The sequence below is a fragment of the Physella acuta genome, unplaced genomic scaffold, assembly GCF_028476545.2.
Source record: "Physella acuta isolate Inbredline_101_S28 unplaced genomic scaffold, ASM2847654v3 ptg001684l, whole genome shotgun sequence".
NCBI classification, from domain to species: Eukaryota; Metazoa; Mollusca; class Gastropoda; family Physidae; genus Physella; species Physella acuta.
Window position 1 is genome coordinate 42,501 of NW_026733197.1, and position 22,415 is coordinate 64,915.

Here is a 22,415-nt window from a genome sequence, read left to right on the forward strand (position 1 = left end):
TTCAACTTACGCTAAAAATGTGAAAGCAATTTCTGCGGACTTGCAGAGGACATAATTGTTAGAATATTATAATTAACATGGGTTTGATAAAATGCACCGTGGTAGGTTAAATACGGATATTTTAAATTTTTGCCTTTTTATGTATTTTATGGATAAGTTGGGGTATTATAGTCGTTTACCAAGTTAAATTAGGCAGTTCCGCCGGAGCCCCGGCAGAGTTCGATTTAGCGGCCCGGGCTAGACTGTGAGCAATATGTGTTTGTGTTTACATTTAAGTTGTGTTTATGTTATGCGTTTGCGTTTTCGTTTGTAATTTTTTTGCTTTTTTTGTTTGCACTTTGTTGTTTTTTTTTTATGTTTGCGTGTTGCGTTTGTGTTTTTGTTTGTGTTTTTTGCGTTTGCGTTTGCATCGGGTTTGTGTTATTTTTGTGTTTTCTTATGTGTTTGGGTTTTCTTTTGTTTTTGCTTTTGTGTTTGTGTTTGTGTTATATATATATATATATATATATATATATATATATATATATATATATATATATATATAAATGGGGCCTAAAAAAAATTTCTGGGTGGCCCATTTTTTCTAGTTCCGCCACTTCATTGCTCTATTGTTTCTGCTACTATTGTTGTGCTTTTTATTACTTTGTGAATGCAGTTGTGGGACTGCCGATCCGACGTTAGCGTGGCTTCAACTACGTTGTTCAGTTACTCTAGTCGTGCTGGTTTAATTTAATTATCGTCAATTAGACCAATATAATATTCTTTTACCGTAATTGAATTGGAGTAGGCATGAATAAATGACGCCATAGTCTGATAGACGATTGGACAATTGTTCCTTGGAAACTAGGGCGCAAGAGCTGTGAAGTAAGTTATATCATCCCCTACCTTCTCTCTCTCTCTCTCTCTTTCTCTCTCTCTTTCTCTCTCTCTCTCTTTGCACACAGCTGATTTACCAAAGAGACACGCATCAGCTGTTTTGCAAGACCAGCCAAAAGAGAATCCAGAGTTTGTATTCGTATCGCATTAAGGGCCAACTCCTGATCGATGACTGAGTTTCTTTCTTAGAAGAGCTGCTGTCCCCAACTAACGGGCTTTATCTCCTCGGGGTTCGAACCTAGGACTTCCCGACCATGTTCTCAGTGGCGTAGCAAGGTCGGGTGTCACCCCCTCCCCGCGAAAGATATATATATATATATATATATATATATATATATATATATATATATATATATATATATATATATATATATATATATATATATATATATATGTTATCCATATACACAAGTATTTGTATACTCATGTGTTTATGTATTCAAATATAATTTTTTTTCTGGATGTATTTAATTTCTTTACTCTCTCTCCCCCCCCCCCCCCCCTAAAATGGATCAACAGAGTTACTACAAGTTATTACGATTCTCAACCAAACCGTTTTCCTAAGGCATATTTTGCAAAGTTGGATTAATATAACTTCCCCCCCCTCCCCCCTTCCACGATCACTCCCCTCCCCGGTGATTGCTTTATACTGTGCTCAGATAATACTACAGATGTTTATCTTTAGTCGGTTATAAATACTGATGAATGTAGCGTGTTTTTTCTATCATTGTCTTAAAAGACTGTTTAACTCACTCTAAACATTTAATTAAGATAAATCATCATTTTCGGTATACATTTTGCTATTTTTTGTCTTAGTGTAACCCACCTAAAGGGTGTCACCCGGTGTGGTCCGCACCACCCACCTCCCCCCCCCCCCCCCTCGCTACGCCTTTGCATGTACTAAATTGTATTATTGTTGTGAGCACCCGATGACACATAATACTTTCAGTCATGATCTATAAGGACGAAAATAATAAATAAACTCACCCCTGTTTAAACACCACCCACCGACAACGCCTCCAACCGACACCCCCCTCCCCCACACGCACACACGCGCGCACACACACACACACTTACAAAGCTAATGTTTCCACTTTTAGTCTGTTTTATTGACCGCAGTTTATAACGAGACCATACAATCTGGCACGACTTAAAGTTTATGCAATCGATGTTTTCAAATTTGTGATTTTGTTTTACTCGGGAGATACCCTCAACAAAACAACTGCGTTGTATTTTTTAAGTTCTTAGAAATAAAATTTAAAAAAATAAAAAAATTAAAAATTCATTAATACTTTTTTTCGCATGCAAACTTGCGATGATCACGATAATCCATGGCAACAATGTTCCAACAAACATTTTTATTTCTTGATAAACCTGTCAGGATACACAAAAACAACATCAGACACAGCACATTTTTTTTGTGGAACATGAAGTTATAACATTTTTAGCTGTGTCCCTCACATCATTATTTAGACAACCAGTCGTTTCACAGTCATTAATTTGACAACCAGCCGTTTCACTATCATTACATAGACAACCAGTTGTTTCACTATCATTACATAGACAACCAGTTGTTTCACTATCATTACATAGACAACCAGTTGTTTCACTGTCATTACATAGACAACCAGTTGTTTCACTACCATTACATAGACAACCAGTCGTTTCACTATCATTACATAGACAACCAGTCGTTTCACTATCATTACTTAGACAACCAGTCGTTTCACTATCATTACATAGACAACCAGTCGTTTCACTGCCATGAATTCGACACCCAACCGTTTCATCGTCATTACTTAGACATCCAGCTGACGAACTCTCCTCATTACATAGACAACCAGCTGTTTCCCTCACTTCATTACTTAGACAACCAGCTGTTTCCCTCACTTCATTACTTAGACACCCTGCTATTTTACTGTCAGTACTTAGACACCCAGTCGTTTCAAGCTTTTAAATGCACTGAAAATAGACAATAAAACTAATTTTCTTTCTTTCATAAAAGCTTTGGTTGCTAAAATATGTTAAAGATCTCACGAGCGACCAAACCTTTTTATGAAAGAAAGCAAATTAGTTTTATTGTCTATTTTCAGTGCATTTAAAAGCTTGGTATTTAAAACGTTTTTTTTTTGTTTTATTTTTATTTTGACAAATCAGGCTTTACACTTTGACTTCTATATACATTGTACTTTTGACTAAGCACGTAAATAGATTGAATGCACTAAGTTATTAGCAATAACTTTTTAAATTTAAAAGCTAGTTTAAACACCTTCTTCTTTTTCTTCCTCTTCGTTCTTAATTTTAGTGTTGGAAGGGATTCCCTTCAACTCAATTAAGTATTACGTGTCTGGTTATGCACCATATAGGACTTCGACTCCGATTTCAGCCTACTATTCTGAGTGGATTTGGTTCCGTAGCCTTTGTCCATCAAAAAATATACTACAAGGCAGAGTTGTTTTGATTATGGAGTTATCTCTCAAAGAAGAGTGGCTGTTCCCAGCTATCGAGCCTCATCTGTTGGTGGTTCCAACCCGAGACTTTTCGGTTTTGCAAGACCAGGGGTCTCCAAACTACGGCCTGCGGGCCGTATGCGGCCCGCGAGGTCCTCTCATCCGGCCCGCGGAGATCTTTTTGTCCACGGAAAAAAAAATTGTGTTTGGAGGTGGCTGTGGAACTTTGCCCAGAAAATTCAAAACAATTTGAAAATGTAGCTTTGGGTGCAATGGATGAGTTGCTGGACAGCTGTTCCACCTCTTTTTGTGTTCATTAGAGGTGTGGAAAAAACATGAACATAACACAGTGCTGGCTTGCCTAGATAGCCTGTGTGGCTCCGTTACCGAAGATGATATATTCATTCAGTTGAAAAAAGAATGGCTGATTATAACTTGGACTGGACTAACATGAGTGGCCTAAAGAAAGGCTTGGTTGGACAAGCGAATGAGAAAAACATTATACAACCAGTGTTCCTGTTCTGTATTATTCACCAGCTTTGAGTGCTAAATAGTAGACATTAGCAGTGTACAGAATCCTGTGGACCTCGAATATGTTGTCGACAGTGTCCGGGGAGAGGGGGGGAGGAACTTGAAATTTGTATATTTTTCTATATAAATTATATTTCGTCGGGAGGGGGGGCTCCGCCATCTCGAAGAGGTGCCTGGAAGAAACTCTGCCCCCCCCCCCCCCCCCGAACTGATATTTAAACAGTTAATGCGGCCCTCTGGCTGAAAAGTTTGGAGACCCACGAGCAAGACTAAACAACGAACTGTGACGCTTCAAGCATGTAATACTGACATGAAGGTATTGTTCTAATGAAGTAAGATAAAAATCTGAATGTTCCCTTGATAAATGATTTATATGCTTCGTAATAGCAACATTTTTAAAACTAAAATGGAGAAAAAACGACGTATTGTGACCATACAATCAAGTAATACTTACGTGAAGGTTTTGTTTTAATGTAGTTAAAATAAACGAAACATTCCCTAGAATATAAAGTTGCCTTGAACCTTAGTCCTTTACTAAGTGTTGCCTGCGTTGGCAAACGTCAATAATATATAACCCCAGGTAATTGTCCTAAAAATTAACTCCGGTATTTAAAATAAACGGGGCACCTGTGCTTACGTTTATTTCTTAAGTGTAATTGAGCGCAGGGATTTATATGTGATAACAAGATTTTAATGGACATTGTTATGGGAAGTACACAGAGACTAGAAGTAAATGTCGGGATTGTGTGCAGGGATTTTGTTCGTGGAGTGAGAGGGTAGGTAGGCGAGGCGTTGTTTTGGCTGTGTGGGAAGTTTGGGAGGTGTGGGGATGTGTTGGAGGTTGTAAATAGGGGGAGTATGTGTGTGGGATGTATAGGTTGTGTGGTGTTGGTGGTGTGAAGTTTGGGAAGTACGAATTGTGGGAAGTTTGAGAAGTGTGCGTTACGTGGGGTGTGCGGGAAGTATGGGGTGAATGGATGGTGTGGGGTGTATGGGTGATGTGGGGTGTATGGGTGATGTTGGTGTATGGGTGATGTGGGTGTATGGGTGATGTGGGGTGTATGGGTGATGTGGGTGTCTGGGTGATGTGGGTGTATGGGTGATGTGGGGTGTATGGGTGTATGGGTGGTGTGGGGTGTATGGGTGATGTGGGGTGTATGGGTGTTGTGGGTGTATGGGTGATGTGGGGTGTATGGGTGATGTTGGTGTATGGCTGATGTGGGGTGTATGGATGATGTGGGATGTACGGGTGATGTTGGTGTATGGGTGGTGCGGGGTGTATGGGTGATGTAGGGTGTATGGGTGATGTGGGGTGTATGGGTGATGTGGGGTGTATGGGTGATGTGGGGTGTGTGGGTGATGTGGGGTGTATGGGTGATGTGGGGTGTATGGGTGATGTGGGGTGTGTGGGTGATGTGGGGTGTGTGGGTGATGTGGGGTGTGTGGGTGATGTGGGGTGTATGGGTGGTGTGGGGTGTATGGGTGATGTGGGGTGTATGGGTGGTGTGGGGTGTATGGGTGATGTGGGGTGTATGGGTGGTGTGGGGTGTATGGGTGATGTGGGGTGTATGGGTGGTGTGGGGTGTATGGGTGGTGTGGGTAATGTGTGGGTAATGTGTGGGTGGGTGTCACATTGGGAGCAGCCCAGATAATATAGGCAGAGTGGAAAAGTGTGGAAGTCCTGGGGGGGGGGATGGGGGTAGTGTGTGAAATGTGGAAAGTGGGGCAGGTGTGCTGGGATGTAGGGGAGGTATCCAAAAGTTTGTGGAAACAACCAGCATGACATTGACAGAAAAAAAAACGATACAACAATGAGTCTGGAATTCACACACGAACCACCCCTAGTTATAAGATGAACAGCAGGTACAGACGATACATAGCTTGCTTCAATGCATTGTATTGTGTGCAGAAGAGCTTATTTTCAAGGAGCAGGACACTAACTATCTGTGTCTATTACGTCCTGGGAATCCCACGTTAATACCTTCAGATCAATTACTTGTTCTCACTTAATCACATTGCACCCCCTCTTACCCCCCACCCCCCGTCTAATAGATGTAGTAAAATATTAAAACCCGCCACACCGTGTCCATAAGTAATTGAGACCCTATATCTAATAGGGTTAGAGATATGGTTAGGTTAGAGATAGTTAAGGATATCTAATAGGGTTAGAGATATGGTTATGTTAGAGATAGTTAAGAATAGGTCAGAGATAAGTTAGACACAGGCAGAGGCGTAGCGACCGGGAACAAACTTTCAATTTGGCGCACCCTCGGGAGCAAATTTTTTATTTACACCCCCCCCCCCCCCCCCCCGTCAAACTTTCGATTTGCACCCCCCGTCAAACTATTTATATAGCAAAAATGCAGCTAAAATGACGTTTTAATTTGTTTTTACATCCCATATTGGCGCCCCCTAAGGTCGGCGCCCGGGGACATATGTACCCCCCTGCCCCCCCCCCCCCATCGCTACGCCTCTGGACACAGGGTTCGGGTAAGACTTAGAGTTAGAGCTGGATGTTTCAGTTAGGTTTTAAATGTAAGCATTTGGGTTGAGTTTAGGATATGGTTACGGTTTGGGTTCGGGCTCGGGTAGTTTTGTCGACGCTTGCCCAGTGGCGTAGCTAGGAATTTTGGGCCCCTATGCAAAAAGTGTTAGTGGGCCCCTCAGAGGTGTAGTGAACCTTCCCGGCGACCGGGAACAAACTTTCGATTTGCATCCTCCCCCCCCCCCTCAAACTTTCGATTTGCACCCCCCCCCCCTCAGACTTTCAATTTACACCCACCTCAGACTTTCGATTTACACCCCCCCCCCCTCAGACTTTCGATTTGCACCCCCCCCCTCAAACTTTCGATTTGCACCCCCCTTCAGACTTTCGATTTACACTCCCCCCTCAGACTTTTGTTTTGCACCCCACCCCTCAGACTTTCAATTTGCACCCCCCCCCCCCTTCAGACTTTCGATGTGCACCCCCCCCCCCCCTTAAACTTTCGAAAAAGGGCCCCTATTTGCCTTGGGCCCCTATGCCTTGCTTACGCTAGCATTACGGTAGCTACGCCACTACGCTTGCCGCCAAGTCGCCAAGACGCAAATGAAACGATAAAAGACGCACACGTCATTACCGTCATCGATTGTCGCTGTCTTGCCTAACGTTTGTTGTATAAACCGTTTCGCGATGAGAATCAAATCAGTCTGAAAGAAGATCAATTAAGTTTAGCCAATTGACTTTGTGTGGCGTGGTGACACGTGCAGAGGCGTGCTGCAGGTTTGTATCACGTGACGGTCGTGTGTCTAGCACGTGATCAGGTATTTCATCGATTTGGGTTGAAAGTTTTTGACGTCATTTCTGAGAAGACAACCTTTCAAGGCTAATTTTCAGAGGTTCTTACTAAGTTTGTGTATGCCCACTTCGCTATATTTTTTTGGTATTAAAATAGAATAATCGAAAGTTCTAGAAAACGAAATACTTTACAGATGATTGACGTAGAAGCCAAACATTACTTTAATGCATGACCGCACGTACCGAGACCCCCCCCCCCACTACATCTATCAGAAGGATAAAATTTAATTAAATTTAGCAGGGGCGAAACTAACATACCACCAGACCCCGCAATGGAGGGGGCCCCAGGCCATTTAAGGGGCCCAAAATCCGACCAAAAAAGGAGAAAATTTGTGGGTTTTTTTTTTTTTTTGCTCCTTGATAGAATAGTGGTTTTGTAAGAAAATAAACAGATACACAACGGCAGAGATTGTTCTGCATTAATTTACGATTTATGGATGACCCCTTTGTTGAATTACTAAATTAGGAAAGGGTTAAAATGATTAACTTAAAATTTAAACTTTATATCTGGCAAGCTGGTCAAACGTATTTACACAATGAGGTTCGATAAGTGATATAGTTTCCCGTATTTATTTCATTCTTCTTCTTTTTTATTTATATTAATAGCTTTAAATACATTCCGTTTAAAAGCTGTGTCATTCTTCAGTATGCCTTATTTTAATAATAATTAAGAGAAGAAATTGTTTTTTAATTTGGTAACTACAAAATGATTTTTGTGGGCAGTCTGTTAGACTATTTAATGGGGAGCGATAAGTCATGGAAGAGGTTTGAAATTTTGCCTACCTTTCACACTACGATCCATGCAGGTTTTTTGTATTACGAAACAGTGTGTGTAAATCGTAAGTTAGTGCAGAACAATTTACTGCTAAGGGTGAGATACACATTGCTATGGGGTGGGTGTAGGGTACATACTGCAAAGGGTGAGATACACATTGCTAGGGGTGGGGTACACACTGCTAGGGGTGGGGTGCACTCTGCTAGGGGTGGGGTGCACTCTGCTAGGGGTGGGGTGCACTCTGCTCGGTTTGGGAAACACCCTGCTAAGGGTTGGTATTTACTGCTAGGAGTGGGGTACACACTGCTAGGGCTGTGTGGAACACTCACTGCTAGTGGTCGATCAGTCAATTCCAGAGTTTGGGCAGACAATGCTAGAGGTGGGTCTATCATATGGATTGAACGTATCTAAATACAATTTTTCTCCGTTGCAACAATGTCGTTTCTTATTGTCTGCCAGTAACACTAAAACATAGACTAGCCTTAATTCGACAAATTAAAAATTTCATAACCTACGCATTTTTTAAAATTTGAATCAAAATTTATAAAGATACGTATAAAATTCATTTAAAACATAACTGATATTTACTTTCCTGTTAGACATATCGAAAGGTAAATAATATGTACATCCAAAGGGATATAATCGTGTAAGATTATTGGAAAAATTAAATCCAGGGATTGTATTACTTTAATTCCTTTTTATCATAACAAATTTTACTTTATAGTAAGATTTTGTAATTTGATGTAAATAACAATAAGCAAAATTTGCAAATATTTGAATTAGATTACATTACATTTATGTAAGCAAACTACTGATATTTTAGAAAAAGAAAAAGCAGTCTTCTTTTTCAAGGGAAAACAAAAAATAAATAATATTAACATTTACTCTTTAAAATTTATACATTGGAAAGTAGTTTTGAAGACATTGGCGAAAAAAATGAAATGCCCTCTTTCGATTCTTCATGCTTGCAAAATAAATAAAAATTTAGATAAATCCTGATTACATTAAGGGGAGGTGATCCAGTCGAATTAAAATCTGAAAATATATGTTTAGTTCCTTCCCGTAGACCATGAAACTAATCGAAAAATAAAATAGTTGAAAGGTAAGTAATTCTTACCAAATATAACGCTTGAATAACTCTGTGGTACCTTCACGATGTTCATATTTTAAACGGAATTTTTTTGTATTTGCTCCATTCGTTACGTACTCACAGCGTAAACCTTGAAAAAGTATATTTTGGATAATTTTGTTTTCATGATACTTTTTACTAATTGGCAAAATGTTAATTAAAGTTTCCGACATTAGGTCGGCTGGCTGTTCTCAATCATCTATTTTTCTATACTATTCTTCAAAGGATTCAGTACCGGCATTAAATAAGTCCGTTTTGTGGAACAGCGTGGTCTAGGGATAGAGCCAACCCCTGACCAAGCCGCCCCTCGTGTCTAAACTAGATGGTGGTGTGGACTGGAAAGATAGTAAAAGCCTGACGGAAACATGTGTGTTCAGTGGCTGGTTAAGTGGATGATAGAATTGCTAAACCCTTTGCCTGTCTGATGATAAAGAGAAAAAAACCTGTCTGTGTGTCTGTCTGTCTGTCTGTCTGTCCGTCTGTCCGTCTGTCTGTCGGTTCGTCTGTCCGTTTGTCCGTCCGTCGGTCCGTCCGTCTGTCCTCTTGCTTTTAATAGAGTCATATTTAATCTGCCCTAAAATATTGAGAAACGTGTTTTTCATTTTCGTTCCTCTATTGAATCCCCGATTCTATTTTTACAGCGTTTTTCAACGTAACAAGACGTGAATCTTGAAAATTGATTTTCAGTTTCAATTTCACTTTCAGTTTCAGTTTCCTAAGCTGAGTTGTGTCAACAATTTTATGAGATAGGTCTATGTGCTCAACTATTGTTAATATATAGTTACTTCAGTAAGTGTGTTGTAAATCTCTTTACATTCAGTATTAAGACAGAATGTTTAAATTTATTTCTTTTTAATAACTCTCGATAATCTTTATAGTGGCATTTGATTGGGGTTAGTTTTATATTAGATATTTTTATATTAAATATTTTTCAATGTTTTTATTCAAGGTACATTGTGAACTAGAATTCGCACTAAAATTCGTATTTTTCCAAAAAAAAAAAATTCATAAATTCATAATAATATATTAATATGGTGTTGAACAATAGTTTGGGCGTTACACTTTTCAATTATACTTATTAATTTGAGCAAGCTCAGAGCTACGTAGTAAGGACTGTCAGATTCGGCTTATAAAGTGACATCCATAACGTCTCATATCTATGATGTAGCCGCCAGAAATATATATATATATATATATATATATATATATATATATATATATATATATATATATATATATATATATATATATGTATATATATATGTATATATATATATATATATATATATATATATATATATATGTATATATATATATATATATATATATATATATATATATATATATATATGTATATATATATATGTATATATATATATATATGTATATATATATATGTATATATATATATATATATATATATATATATATATATATATATATATATATATATATATATATATATATATATAAAATAGTTTCACTGTCTATTTATCTGTGTATCTATTTATCTGATCTATCCGTTGCGAACGTTTTTACTATAGAGAGAACACAAGCAGAGTAAAAAATGCATAGTAATACAAAAAACGAAACGTGACGCCAGATGGAACATATAGTAGGAAATATTCTAAAGCCACGAAACTACACACACTAACATGATGTCATTGATATTCTCGAGTAAACATTGAATTAAAAAGCCAATTTTGCCTAATCTTATAAGTGCTTTGTTTGCAGAGTTTCTTTCATGCATCTCTTCGGGTAGGGACGAAGCCCCCCCCCCTCCCTCACGGAAAAACGTCTAAGCGCCCCACCCTCTCAAAAGAAATGACGTCATCGATACTCTACAATAAAAAACACCGACATTACCGCCTAATTCATGTGTCTAATCATAAAAGTGGTTTGCGTGAAGAGTGTCTTTCATGCATCTCTTCGATGACTAAACCGATCCAAGTGAATCCTCCGACACCCCGTCGGTGCTGTACGGTTTGTGCCCTGATTTATACACCGGAATTTATAACATTTATAAACGTTACAAATCGAAAGAACTTGAAAACAATCACTTTCGTTAGACAAACATTAATTAGCTGTATAGGAACTCCGTGACCAAAATTGTGACAGCCCAATACATGATAATTTATTCTTAAAACGTTGCCTATACAATTTTTAAAACAAAAAAAACTATATTTTTAAACCACTTGACCTAGTTCTGCCATTTGTGTTAACATTTTCTGTGATGAAATGCAAACGATCAAATTGTTATTTTTTTTTTCTTTTAAAAAAATTAGGTTTTGTTAACGAAAATACTCTCTCATTCGTAGATGATGAAGAATAAAGCAATAAACCTGAAGCACTGACAGGTTTATTGTTTGATTTCTAAAACTAAAATGGATATTAGCAAGGCATGTCAGGATGGGTTAGAGGAACTTGATTCACTGCTAGGTAACTAAATATAAACAATCGATTTATCGAGTGTTGCAATGATGTGATATTTCGAAGCCGGACGTTTTCCCGAAAATCACTTGTCGAATGCCATTTGCCCGAGGGCCAGAAAGGACACTTGCTCGAGTGCGACAAATGCGAATTGATTTTTAGCATTGGTAATGGCAGGAATAAATAAATATATATATATATATATATATATATATATATATATATATGTATATATATATATATATATATATATATATATATATATATATATATATATATATATATATATATATATATATATATATCACCTTTATTCTATCATTCTAAGACAAAATATTATTTGACATTGAGCATTGTATTACGTTTTAACAATATTCTGATTTTCTTTAGGATCTTTCGTTAAAATTTTACATAAAATCTTATACAATATAATTAGAAAATATACCTATATAGGCCTACATAATAGACTTCAATTATTATTTTGAAATAAGACGATGCATATCAGGTATGGCTTTTTTTATTGACATTTAAAGGCGTTGTGTACTAACTGTTGTTATTTAGATAATGGAATATTGATGGGCGACAGCTAACAAGGAGATTTTAATGAGAAAAAGATACCTTTCTTGAGCAAAAACGAAGTTACTATACCGATGATGAACGGATAAATTTACTTGCATAGTATTTTTTTATAAATCAAATAACTTGAATTCCTTTATATTCTTATATTCAGTATATAAGAAAGTAAAAAGTAAAATTTCGCGATTCCTTAAAGGTTTAATGTAAATATGTTGTTGCTAAAGGCTACAACTATCATCATATATCTTGTTTTCATATTATAATTGCTTCTTTTGTAATATTTAATTACTTTCAAGACGATCTTTTCATCTTCTATGGTGTTAATGTGTCGATCTATTTATTTATATCAGACACAGAAGATGAAGATTCCGATCAAGTATCACCGAAATGTTGTAAGTTGTGAATATAATCAGAACTATTTTAAATATTGTTTAATTTTTCTGCAAATTTTGTCAGACACTAGTCAGCAGATAAATTTACTTGATAGCTTTTGTTTGATAAATCTAATGTTTTCGATTAGTACAACATTTTAGTAAATAATTTAAAAGAACATTAGTTATAGTCAATTACTATTAATATGGTCTACGACAAATTCTTGAAAGACACTTGCCAGATGCCGTTTGTTTGAATAGACACTTGCCCATTCTTTTATTAGTTCTTTAACCTTGAGACCTCTATAAACGGTTCTTTTATAGTAACCATATGATTAGAAGAGTCCCTGAAACGTGTGTATATTTTCCATTAGGTACCCTAACTTATATACACATAAATAAATAAAATGGCTTATTAATTTAGAATTTTTTTTTCCCAGAGCAGTTTATTTCCACTTAAAGCTTCTTTATTATTCGTTTTTAAAGGTAGTGATTTACCTGCGGATCAAAGTTCCTCATCAAGATCTAGCTCTGAATCCGACACTGGATGCAGTCACGAATCTACTTATGCTCTTAGAATTGCTTCTTGGAACCTACGAGAATTAACTGATGCTAAAGCTTCCAAAAACATAATAACGGATAACGCATGCAGGATAATTAACGAAAACGAGTAATTCTTAAATAATGATATCAGTGACGATTCTAGCATCGATTAGGGACCTTAACTCCATGGTAGAAATGTATTAGTTTTCAATGTAAAATATGTTATTGTTATTTTTAGAACTGCTGTTCTACAAGCAATTTACTCGCTTATTCGAAAAAAAAATTGCTTATAATCTAAAAGAAATGCTACTCGTCAAAACTCACCATTGTACTATTGATAATTTGACATTTAATTATTTTATTAGTTTTTTAACTATTAAAAATCGTTAGACTTTATATTTTCTTACCTAGCAGATTAAATGAGAATTTTAACCTTTAGAGAGTTTAAACTATAAAATAAACAAGTAGTTTCATATGCTGGTTAAGGTATAAAATTCTGTAACTCCTTTTATTAACTTGAACTAATGGGTAGGAAAAACTCTATAAAATACTCATCGTAAAAAAAGTTTAATTTTATCTCCCTTCGAACAAGTTTAATTTAAGCAGAATAATTAAATATTTAGTTGAGACATACTTAAAAGATAAAGTGACTCTTGGGTAAAAGTTGTTTGGTGTAATCAACTTCAAACCAGACCAGATAGCTATACTACGTACTGGTGTGGGTGTGGGTGTGGGTATTGGTGTGGGTGTGGGTATTGGTGTGGGTGTGGGTATTGGTGTGGGTATGTGTGGGTGTGGTGTGAGTATGGGTATGGGTGTGGGTATGGGTATGGGTATGGGTATGGGTATTGGTGTGGGTATGGGTATGGGTATGGGTATGTGTATGTATAGGTGTGGGTATGGGTATGTATATTGGTGTGGGTGTGGGTGTGGGTATGGGTATGGGTATGAGTAAGGGTAAGGGTAAGGGTAAGGGTAAGGGTAAGGGTAAGGGTAAGGGTAAGGGTAAGGGTAAGGGTAAGGGTAAGGGTAAGGGTAAGGGTAAGGGTAAGGGTAAGGGTAAGGGTAAGGGTAAGGGTAAGGGTAAGGGTAAGGGTAAGGGTAAGGGTAAGGGTGAGAGTACGGGTAAAGATAAGGGCATGGGTAAAGGAATAGGCATATTGATACGTATATTTATGTGCCTGAAGTTAAAAAATAAAACAACACTCAATATACATAAAACAGTACGACTTCATTACATTTTTTTCGCTTTTCATGCGAGAAGAAATATAAAACAACATTTTTATGCTTGAGCATTTTCCTCATCTTCCATTTTATTTGGTTTTCAATCATGCTTTTCTGTATAGTATTTCAATACAACGCAATCACCGTATGAAACCAAAGTGTAGATTGCATTAAAGAAATAAAGAGTGGTTTGGGAAAAAATATATTTAATAGACAATATCCATTTCTATTGGAGGTTTTTATATCTTTTTTTTCTGTGTCTACAAAGTTTGTGGTATTCAGATCATATTCCTTTTTTTATAGGTTCAACATTGTTGGTATTCAAGAGGTTCAGGGGGAACAAGCACTTGTTACGGTAAATATGGTATTACTTCTTATGAAATTAGGAAACGGAATGTGAAGTGTTCATTGAAGTTGTAGATCTTTACTATTTAAAATGGGACTTCGGAACGATTAAATTGGTTCCGATACCAAATCCAATTCAGTTTAAGAAAATAAATATATAAACTGAGTTTACAGTTGTTAAAATATAACAGCGCCTAGACCTTGGGTCAATAATATTTTTTATTGTAAACGTTTATTTAGTTCACAATGTTTGTCTGTCTGTCCTTCTGTCTGTTTGTGGCAAATTTTTAGCTCAGTTTTGATCCACTTCTAAATCGGCAGTTTTGATTCAGCTACATTCGTTTCTGAAGACAATGGGGCAGATGAAGTAGAGTTTATCTGTTTCAATTACCTCGGCATACAGGGTAATAATGGAGTTAGAACTACGCCCAGCCACTTCTGCTTCACTAACTCGGATTCGAACTTGAGACCTTCGGGTTAGCGGGTTAGCAGTCTAGCTCTTACCGATAAGCCACGGCTACCTTCATGCTTATAATATTATTTTCCTTTATTACTAAATTTATCACAGTTCTAGTTATAAGCCAGAAATTCATTTTTGTAGTAAAATTATTTAAGCTTTTTAATATATATATATGTATATATATATATATATATATATATATATATATATATATATATATATATATATATATATATATATATATATATATATATATATATATATATATATATATATATTTAAAACGAACAGATGTGTGAAAAACTGAATCAGTTGAATAATAGAAAGTGTTGGAAATGCGTAGTTTCAGACATTGCTGGACGCGGTAATCAGGTACGTGTTCTAATTTTTGTTGATCTCACTTAAGTTTTGATCAATTAGACAGATTACTGTTTTACAAGTGTATTAATTAGCCTTGCGCGGTTTGAAAGCGTGTATGGAAAAATACCATTCCCCAACAGAAGCACTGCCTTCCCACACATAAACATTTTTTAAATAGTATGCTACCACATGATATAAAATCAAAATATTATATTAAATGTTTGGGATGATCCGATTTTTCGTACGATATTTTGCACTATTTCAAAACATTTTCTTTTCCTAATTAAAATTGGAATAAAAATCTATTCCTTATTTATTAATCCTGTCGTAATGTCTGTGTTAATGTATGGTGGGGGTTACACTTTGTCTAATTAATGTTTTAATGATGGGTGTTTAATTCGATTTATTTGGCTGATGACATCTTTGATAATGAAAAAAATCTATTAGTATTTGTTGCGTTAAACAGATACCCCAAAAAAATACGAATACATGCTCAGAATCCCATGTGTAATCTTTAGTTAATGCCTACCTTGTTGGAATTCTATGAACTTGCATCAGTTATTTACATAATTATATCGTTCCAGTATATGTTATAGTCTCAACGTAATTACTTAGCACCACGTGATAAGGGAAGATATTAAAACCTTGCATCGGCACCAACTATTTTCTCTCTATATATATAGATATATAGATATATATATGTATAGGCCTATATTTATATATGGGGGGGGGGCTAAAATATTTTTTGCGGGGTGGCCCTTTTTTTCTAGTTCCGCCACTGGTTATAAGCGTCAATTTATATATATATATATATACATATATATATATATATATATATATATATATATATATATATATATATATATATATATATATATATATATGTATATATATATATGTATATATATATATATATATATATATATATATATATATATATATATATATATATATATATATATATATATATATATATACATATATATATAAATATATGTGAATATATATATGTATGTATATATATATATATATGCTCAACGTTTTAAATGTTTTTTAAATATAATTAAAGCTAATAAGCCATTATTCACCATTTCATTACCAAAGCATATTATTAAAAAAACTTAAGTTGATAAATAAATTATTATTAACTTATTTTGTCTTTTGGGTCATGCAGGGTATGGAACGATTGGGTTTTCTGTACGACGAATCACAAGGATTGGCAGATATTTCGTCACGTCTATTAGAATGTTATAAACTTGGAAATGTAAACATTTTTTTTCAATTCAAACAAACAAGTTATTAATTACTTTTAAGACTAAACTGATTCTAATTCGTCTGCATTTCAAATAGATGACGACCTAATTTTTCATTAAATTTACACATGACAAAATTAATTTACATGATTTTACCACAATAAAATCAAAAACCTACAACTTAACAAACATAATGTAAAATAAACTTACAAGCTTAAAACAAAAGGTGTGCGATTTGAATTAAACTATGAGTATAACTTGTTCATCTATAAGTTTCAATTTTTTTTATTGCAGCTGATTTACGAGAAAGAATTTCATATTGATTATATCAAAAACACTCCAATCGATTCGGTAGGTAACTTTAAATGAAAATAATTAATCCAGTGGGAGGCAGAACCAATCCATACTCTTCCATTTTTGAAGTATCAGGTCAAATATAATTTTGGTTTTTGAACCAAAACATCAAAATGTAAGTGTCTCATTACCTTGATATGTTTTTCGCTTTATTTAGAAAATAATACAAACAACTTGGTTCCTCATAATTAAAAAATAACAAGGACTATGGAAAGTAAGAATTAAAAAGTTTATATATATATATATATATATATATATATATATATATATATATATATATATATATATATATATATACATGTATATATATATATAATATATATAAACTAGGGTGCCCGTCTCCGAAGATAGCCCGGGGAATATCGCACCCTGCCAGGGAGCAGGCCTGATTCAATATGGCGAACGACTGTAATCCTACATCTTATCTATATTCTATCGCATTATTTCAAACGAACGTATAACGCTGAAAGGATAGCCCTCGGTACATAATTGTCCCCTGCCGGGGCGCCGGCGAACACGCCTGATTCAATTTTATGTTTTATTCCTAATTGAATTAACCTCACTCCAGCTACCATTTGTTATTCAATTTAATGGACGACTATGACGCCCCATCTTATCCATAGCCTACCGCACTGTTAAAAAGGAACGTGGGCGCCATAACCCTCACGGGATAATCCGGGGTGCGAAATTGCACTCTTGTGAGCCGCCCATTACACTGTCGTATTGATTTTTGTGGTCACGCTGTTCTTTACATTGATTTTGGTATTAAATATAATATAATTAATGTTAAACTAAGTGATTAATGCTTTTATTTGCTTGTGTTCACAGCATTGTGACAAATCTTACTTTCTAAAACAATTAGAAGAAACAGGGACTGAAACGAAACAAATTTGTACAAGGCACCCGTTACTGTTCAGGTTTCAGGTAAATATTATCTGAATCTTTACATTTTAGGAAGGCTTTCGATAATATACTTCGTTGTTTTTATTTCAAAGCCTCTTAAGCCTAGGCTTTTAAATTATAACTTTAGCGCTCTGTTTCTTACGGTTTCTCTCCAGCAGTATATATATATATATATATATATATATATATATATATATATATATATATATATATATATATATATATATATATATATGTATATATATATTCTTTAAAGAGGGGTGACACCACGAGGTGCCGCACTAGTGACACTCTACCTAAAGACGCCACTGTTTGTATTATTTAAAATAATTTAAATATGCAGGTAAAAGGAATATCCATCGAACTGATTAATGTTCACTTCAAATGTAACAAGGCAAAAGCAGAAGCAACGATGCTTTTCCAATGTTTGAAGTATTACCAGGATCTTAATAAACTTGGTAATGTATATATGTATCTTTATTTGTTTATTGCTAAAATGTCATGGTCGGTCGGTCGGTCGGTCGGTCGGTCGGTCGGTCGGTCGGTCGGTCGGTCGGTCGGTCGGTCGGTCGGTCGGTCGGTCGGTCGGTCGGTCGGTCGGTCGGTCGGTCGGTCGGTCGGTCGGTCGGTCGGTCGGTCGGTCGGTCGGTCGGTCGGTCGGTCGGTCGGTCGGTCGGTCGGTCGGTCGGTCGGTCGGTCGGTCGGTCGGTCGGTCGGTCGGTCGGTCGGTCGGTCGGTCGGTCGGTCGGTCGGTCGGTCGGTCGGTCGGTCGGTCGGTCGGTCGGTCGGTCGGTCGGTCGGTCGGTCGGTCGGTCGGTCGGTCGGTCGGTCGGTCGGTCGGTCGGTCGGTCGGTCGGTCGGTCGGTCGGTCGGTCGGTCGGTCGGTCGGTCGGTCGGTCGGTCGGTCGGTCGGTCGGTCGGTCGGTCGGTCGGTCGGTCGGTCGGTCGGTCGGTCGGTCGGTCGGTCGGTCGGTCGGTCGGTCGGTCGGTCGGTCGGTCGGTCGGTCGGTCGGTCGGTCGGTCGGTCGGTCGGTCGGTCGGTCGGTCGGTCGGTCGGTCGGTCGGTCGGTCGGTCGGTCGGTCGGTCGGTCGGTCGGTCGGTCGGTCGGTCGGTCGGTCGGTCGGTCGGTCGGTCGGTCGGTCGGTCGGTCGGTCGGTCGGTCGGTCGGTCGGTCGGTCGGTCGGTCGGTCGGTCGGTCGGTCGGTCGGTCGGTCGGTCGGTCGGTCGGTCGGTCGGTCGGTCGGTCGGTCGGTCGGTCGGTCGGTCGGTCGGTCGGTCGGTCGGTCGGTCGGTCGGTCGGTCGGTCGGTCGGTCGGTCGGTCGGTCGGTCGGTCGGTCGGTCGGTCGGTCGGTCGGTCGGTCGGTCGGTCGGTCGGTCGGTCGGTCGGTCGGTCGGTCGGTCGGTCGGTCGGTCGGTCGGTCGGTCGGTCGGTCGGTCGGTCGGTCGGTCGGTCGGTCGGTCGGTCGGTCGGTCGGTCGGTCGGTCGGTCGGTCGGTCGGTCGGTCGGTCGGTCGGTCGGTCAGAAGGACGGACGGTCCGACTGCCTGCCTGCTTGACTGTCTCGGGAGAGAAATAGCAGCTACAAATATGTATTACATTCATTGTTTATGTTTCCATTACATTTTGTATTTCTTTTATGGTTTTAAGGAGCAAACCTCATTGTGCTTGGAGATTTTAATCTACCTGCTGATGATGAAGGTAAGTAAATATAATTGTGAACATGCGTCTACGTTTAAGTCAACACATTGCTCTATTTACAGATGAACCAAAACATTTAATCTAAAACAAAACTATTGAAACTCAAAATACAATATTTAAAATTAATTATTTCTATTTTTTACATGCTTTTATTTAGCTCACAACATCTGTTCGTTTGTTTGTTTGTAAATTTCTGGCAAATCTTGTAACTCAATTTTGATCCGCTTATAATGCTGCGATTTCGTTCAAATTCTCCAGATACGTTCCACTTCAATGACGATACAAGCCTATTTTTTTTTTAAATTAAATAAGATGTTCGCTTATGAGCACTTTTACATCTTTTAGAGACACAACCTTTAATTAAAGAAAAAAAAATTACTTTTATTATTTAATTTTCAGTATATTTAAAAGCTTTTTGCTGTAAAGGGTTTTTTTTTTGTATTTGTTATATTATTCCGTTTTTTTCTTCACAGTATTTACTGACATTTGGAAAAGTGAATTCACAAATTGTATTCTAGCTTTTCATCCAACTAATATCAGTATCAATAAGCCTCACGGAGACTATAATCGTGACAACATCTGGATACGAAAACAAAATCGTCTATGTTATAAGTGTACGTAATTTTTTCTAACGACTTAAAAAAATTAATTAAGTGAATTAATATAATTTACTTCATCAGAAGCCCTCTATTAATTAAATTGTACAAAATTATTCAATTATTAGGGGCGGCGTGGTCGAGTAGGTAAAGCTCATGGTTGCTAAACCGAAAAGTCTCGAGTTCGAACCCTCGGGCAGATGAGGCTCGTTAGCTGGGGACAGCCACTCTTCTAGGAGAGACAACTCCAAAATTAAACAACTGCTGCCTTGGAGTTTGTTCTTGGTTGGACAAAGGCTATGGAAGCAAATCCAAAAAGAAAAGCAGGCTGAAATCGGAGTCAATAGCCTCAATGGCGCATAACCAGTTGACACGTAACGCGTAATTGTGTTGGAGGCGTGGTCGAGTCGGCAAAAAGCTCATGGTTGATAAATTCGAACAAAGTCTCGAGTTCAAACCCACTGGCAGATAAATCTCGATCCCATTCAACACTAATAATTAAGAACGAAGAAGAAGAAGAAGAAGATTCAATTATTATCCTAAAATACTTTTTGCATTCCTGTCAAAATGAAAAAAAATTTCCTGTTTAAATTTGTATATTGAATATAAGCTTTGAATGCTTTATACTTTGTTATTCAGATAATTCTGCGGTACTAAGAAATGGTCTGGATTGTGAAACGTGCCAATGCTATATTAGTGATCACTGTCCAGTTTACGCTGATGTTTGTATAAAAGAAAAAAAAGATAAGGAATAAAAAGAATTCCAGAAAAGGGAAAGTTGACGAAGATCAATCTCACCTGTTATAACTTCTTTTGCCCATTTTAGAAGGTGTTTTTAAGATTAATGTAACTTACCTGTAATAAATGGAAAATAATCGTGTTAATATATATATATATATATATATATATATATATATATATATATACATATATATATATATATATATATATATATATATATATATATATATATATATATATATATATATATATATACATATATATATACATAAATACTGCTTGGATTCCTACTTTAGTGAATAGTTTATGCACAATAAACTTAGCTAAAAACAAACGTAAAAATTGGTAAAAATAGTTTGTATTATGTTGCATTCTCTCTGTAATCGTAAAGTAAAATATCTTTTTATCAAATAATCTCCTTATTTAAACTATTCCAATGTTAAAAAGCACATATAAATATGAAATATTTCAGGCCTAAAATTTCAGTATTATTAGCATTATTATTTATTGTGTAATCTAGAATCGAGTTTCACCGACAGACGTAAGAGACATAACAATGGCTTAAATCTATTAATTCTCGAATTAGATTATTGATAATAGTGTTGGAACCTAATACAAAAAAAAATTTATATCATTAAAGCTATTGCTGAAAGCTAATAATGCATTGTGACGCATTAAGCTTTTTTTTCAAGAGACAAAGATTAACTAATTGTACAGACATCTTTATTTTAAAGCGAAGCGGCTACTACAGTAATGTCACTACTGACCTATGCCCTGACCCATGACCTAAGTTCAATTCAGCTTCAAGTTCAATTTGGACTCTTACATGTTGTCTTTATATATGCAACTGACAAAGTGAAAACCCGGCATTCTATAGTGTTGCTCATTTCCTCTAAAACATTTCACATTTTAAAACCTACAGTGCTATATTAATTTTCTAGCGAGAACAGGGGTAATGAAAATTTAGAAGAGCCTTGTTTTTTTTTAAACATTTTTGTATACCGCAACCCCTCCCCCTCCACCCCACCCCCCACCCCCACTCTAAGTTAGTCTTCCTAAAATTATTTTAGATGTTTTTATCATCATATATTATTTCCTGATATATTTTGTTCAAGTTATATGGTCTGTGAGATTATTTATGCTGAGATATTTAGATATTTTATCCTGAGGACATTGGTCATAGACCCGTTCCCTCAAACTTTGATATTTGGTTGCATTTACGTGTTTCGTTTCTGTTTATTCACAATTCACTAACTGGGGCTGCAGCATGGAGCTTGTTGAATCAATTTATTTCAGCTCATAGAATAATTTCATATAAATCAGCCGATAAATTTTTCAGATGATTGATAATAGCATTTTTTGCGGTATAAGACATTTAGTAAGACAAAGAACCTGGTGAGGAAAAATTGTGTAGGCTAAACATATGTCAGACAGAGTTCAATAAAGAAAATGAAACCAAAT

General features: G+C 36.6%; 3 protein-coding genes across 3 annotated transcripts in view; 2 read left to right on the forward strand and 1 right to left on the reverse strand.

The window, feature by feature from the left end:
* The window catches only part of LOC131929834 (collagen alpha-5(VI) chain), a gene marked incomplete at its 3' end in the record, with an annotated part of 41,704 nt that extends 37,151 nt beyond the window's left edge, over positions 1-4,553 (reverse strand). Inside the window, exons 1-2 of the mRNA XM_059286225.1 lie at positions 4,312-4,553; positions 2,169-2,250 (exon numbers count right to left, since the gene is read on the reverse strand). Of these exons, the coding sequence (XP_059142208.1) occupies positions 2,169-2,232 (64 nt within the window). The remainder of the gene's footprint in view (positions 1-2,168; positions 2,251-4,311) is intronic.
* On the forward strand, positions 4,114-17,953 carry LOC131929835 (uncharacterized). The gene is made up of 8 exons (XM_059286226.1): positions 4,114-4,173; positions 11,417-11,537; positions 12,962-13,145; positions 14,546-14,597; positions 15,339-15,419; positions 16,582-16,671; positions 16,955-17,011; positions 17,843-17,953. The coding sequence occupies exons 2-8, from the start codon at positions 11,483-11,485 to the stop codon at positions 17,951-17,953; spliced, it is 630 nt and encodes a 209-aa protein (XP_059142209.1). The 5' UTR covers positions 4,114-4,173; positions 11,417-11,482.
* A 314-nt stretch (positions 17,954-18,267) lies between these two features.
* On the forward strand, positions 18,268-21,040 carry LOC131929837 (uncharacterized). Its single transcript, XM_059286228.1, has 4 exons — positions 18,268-18,375; positions 19,567-19,617; positions 20,091-20,231; positions 20,853-21,040. The coding sequence occupies exons 1-4, from the start codon at positions 18,330-18,332 to the stop codon at positions 20,966-20,968; spliced, it is 354 nt and encodes a 117-aa protein (XP_059142211.1). The 5' UTR covers positions 18,268-18,329; the 3' UTR covers positions 20,969-21,040.
* The last annotated feature ends 1,375 nt before the right edge of the window (positions 21,041-22,415 follow it).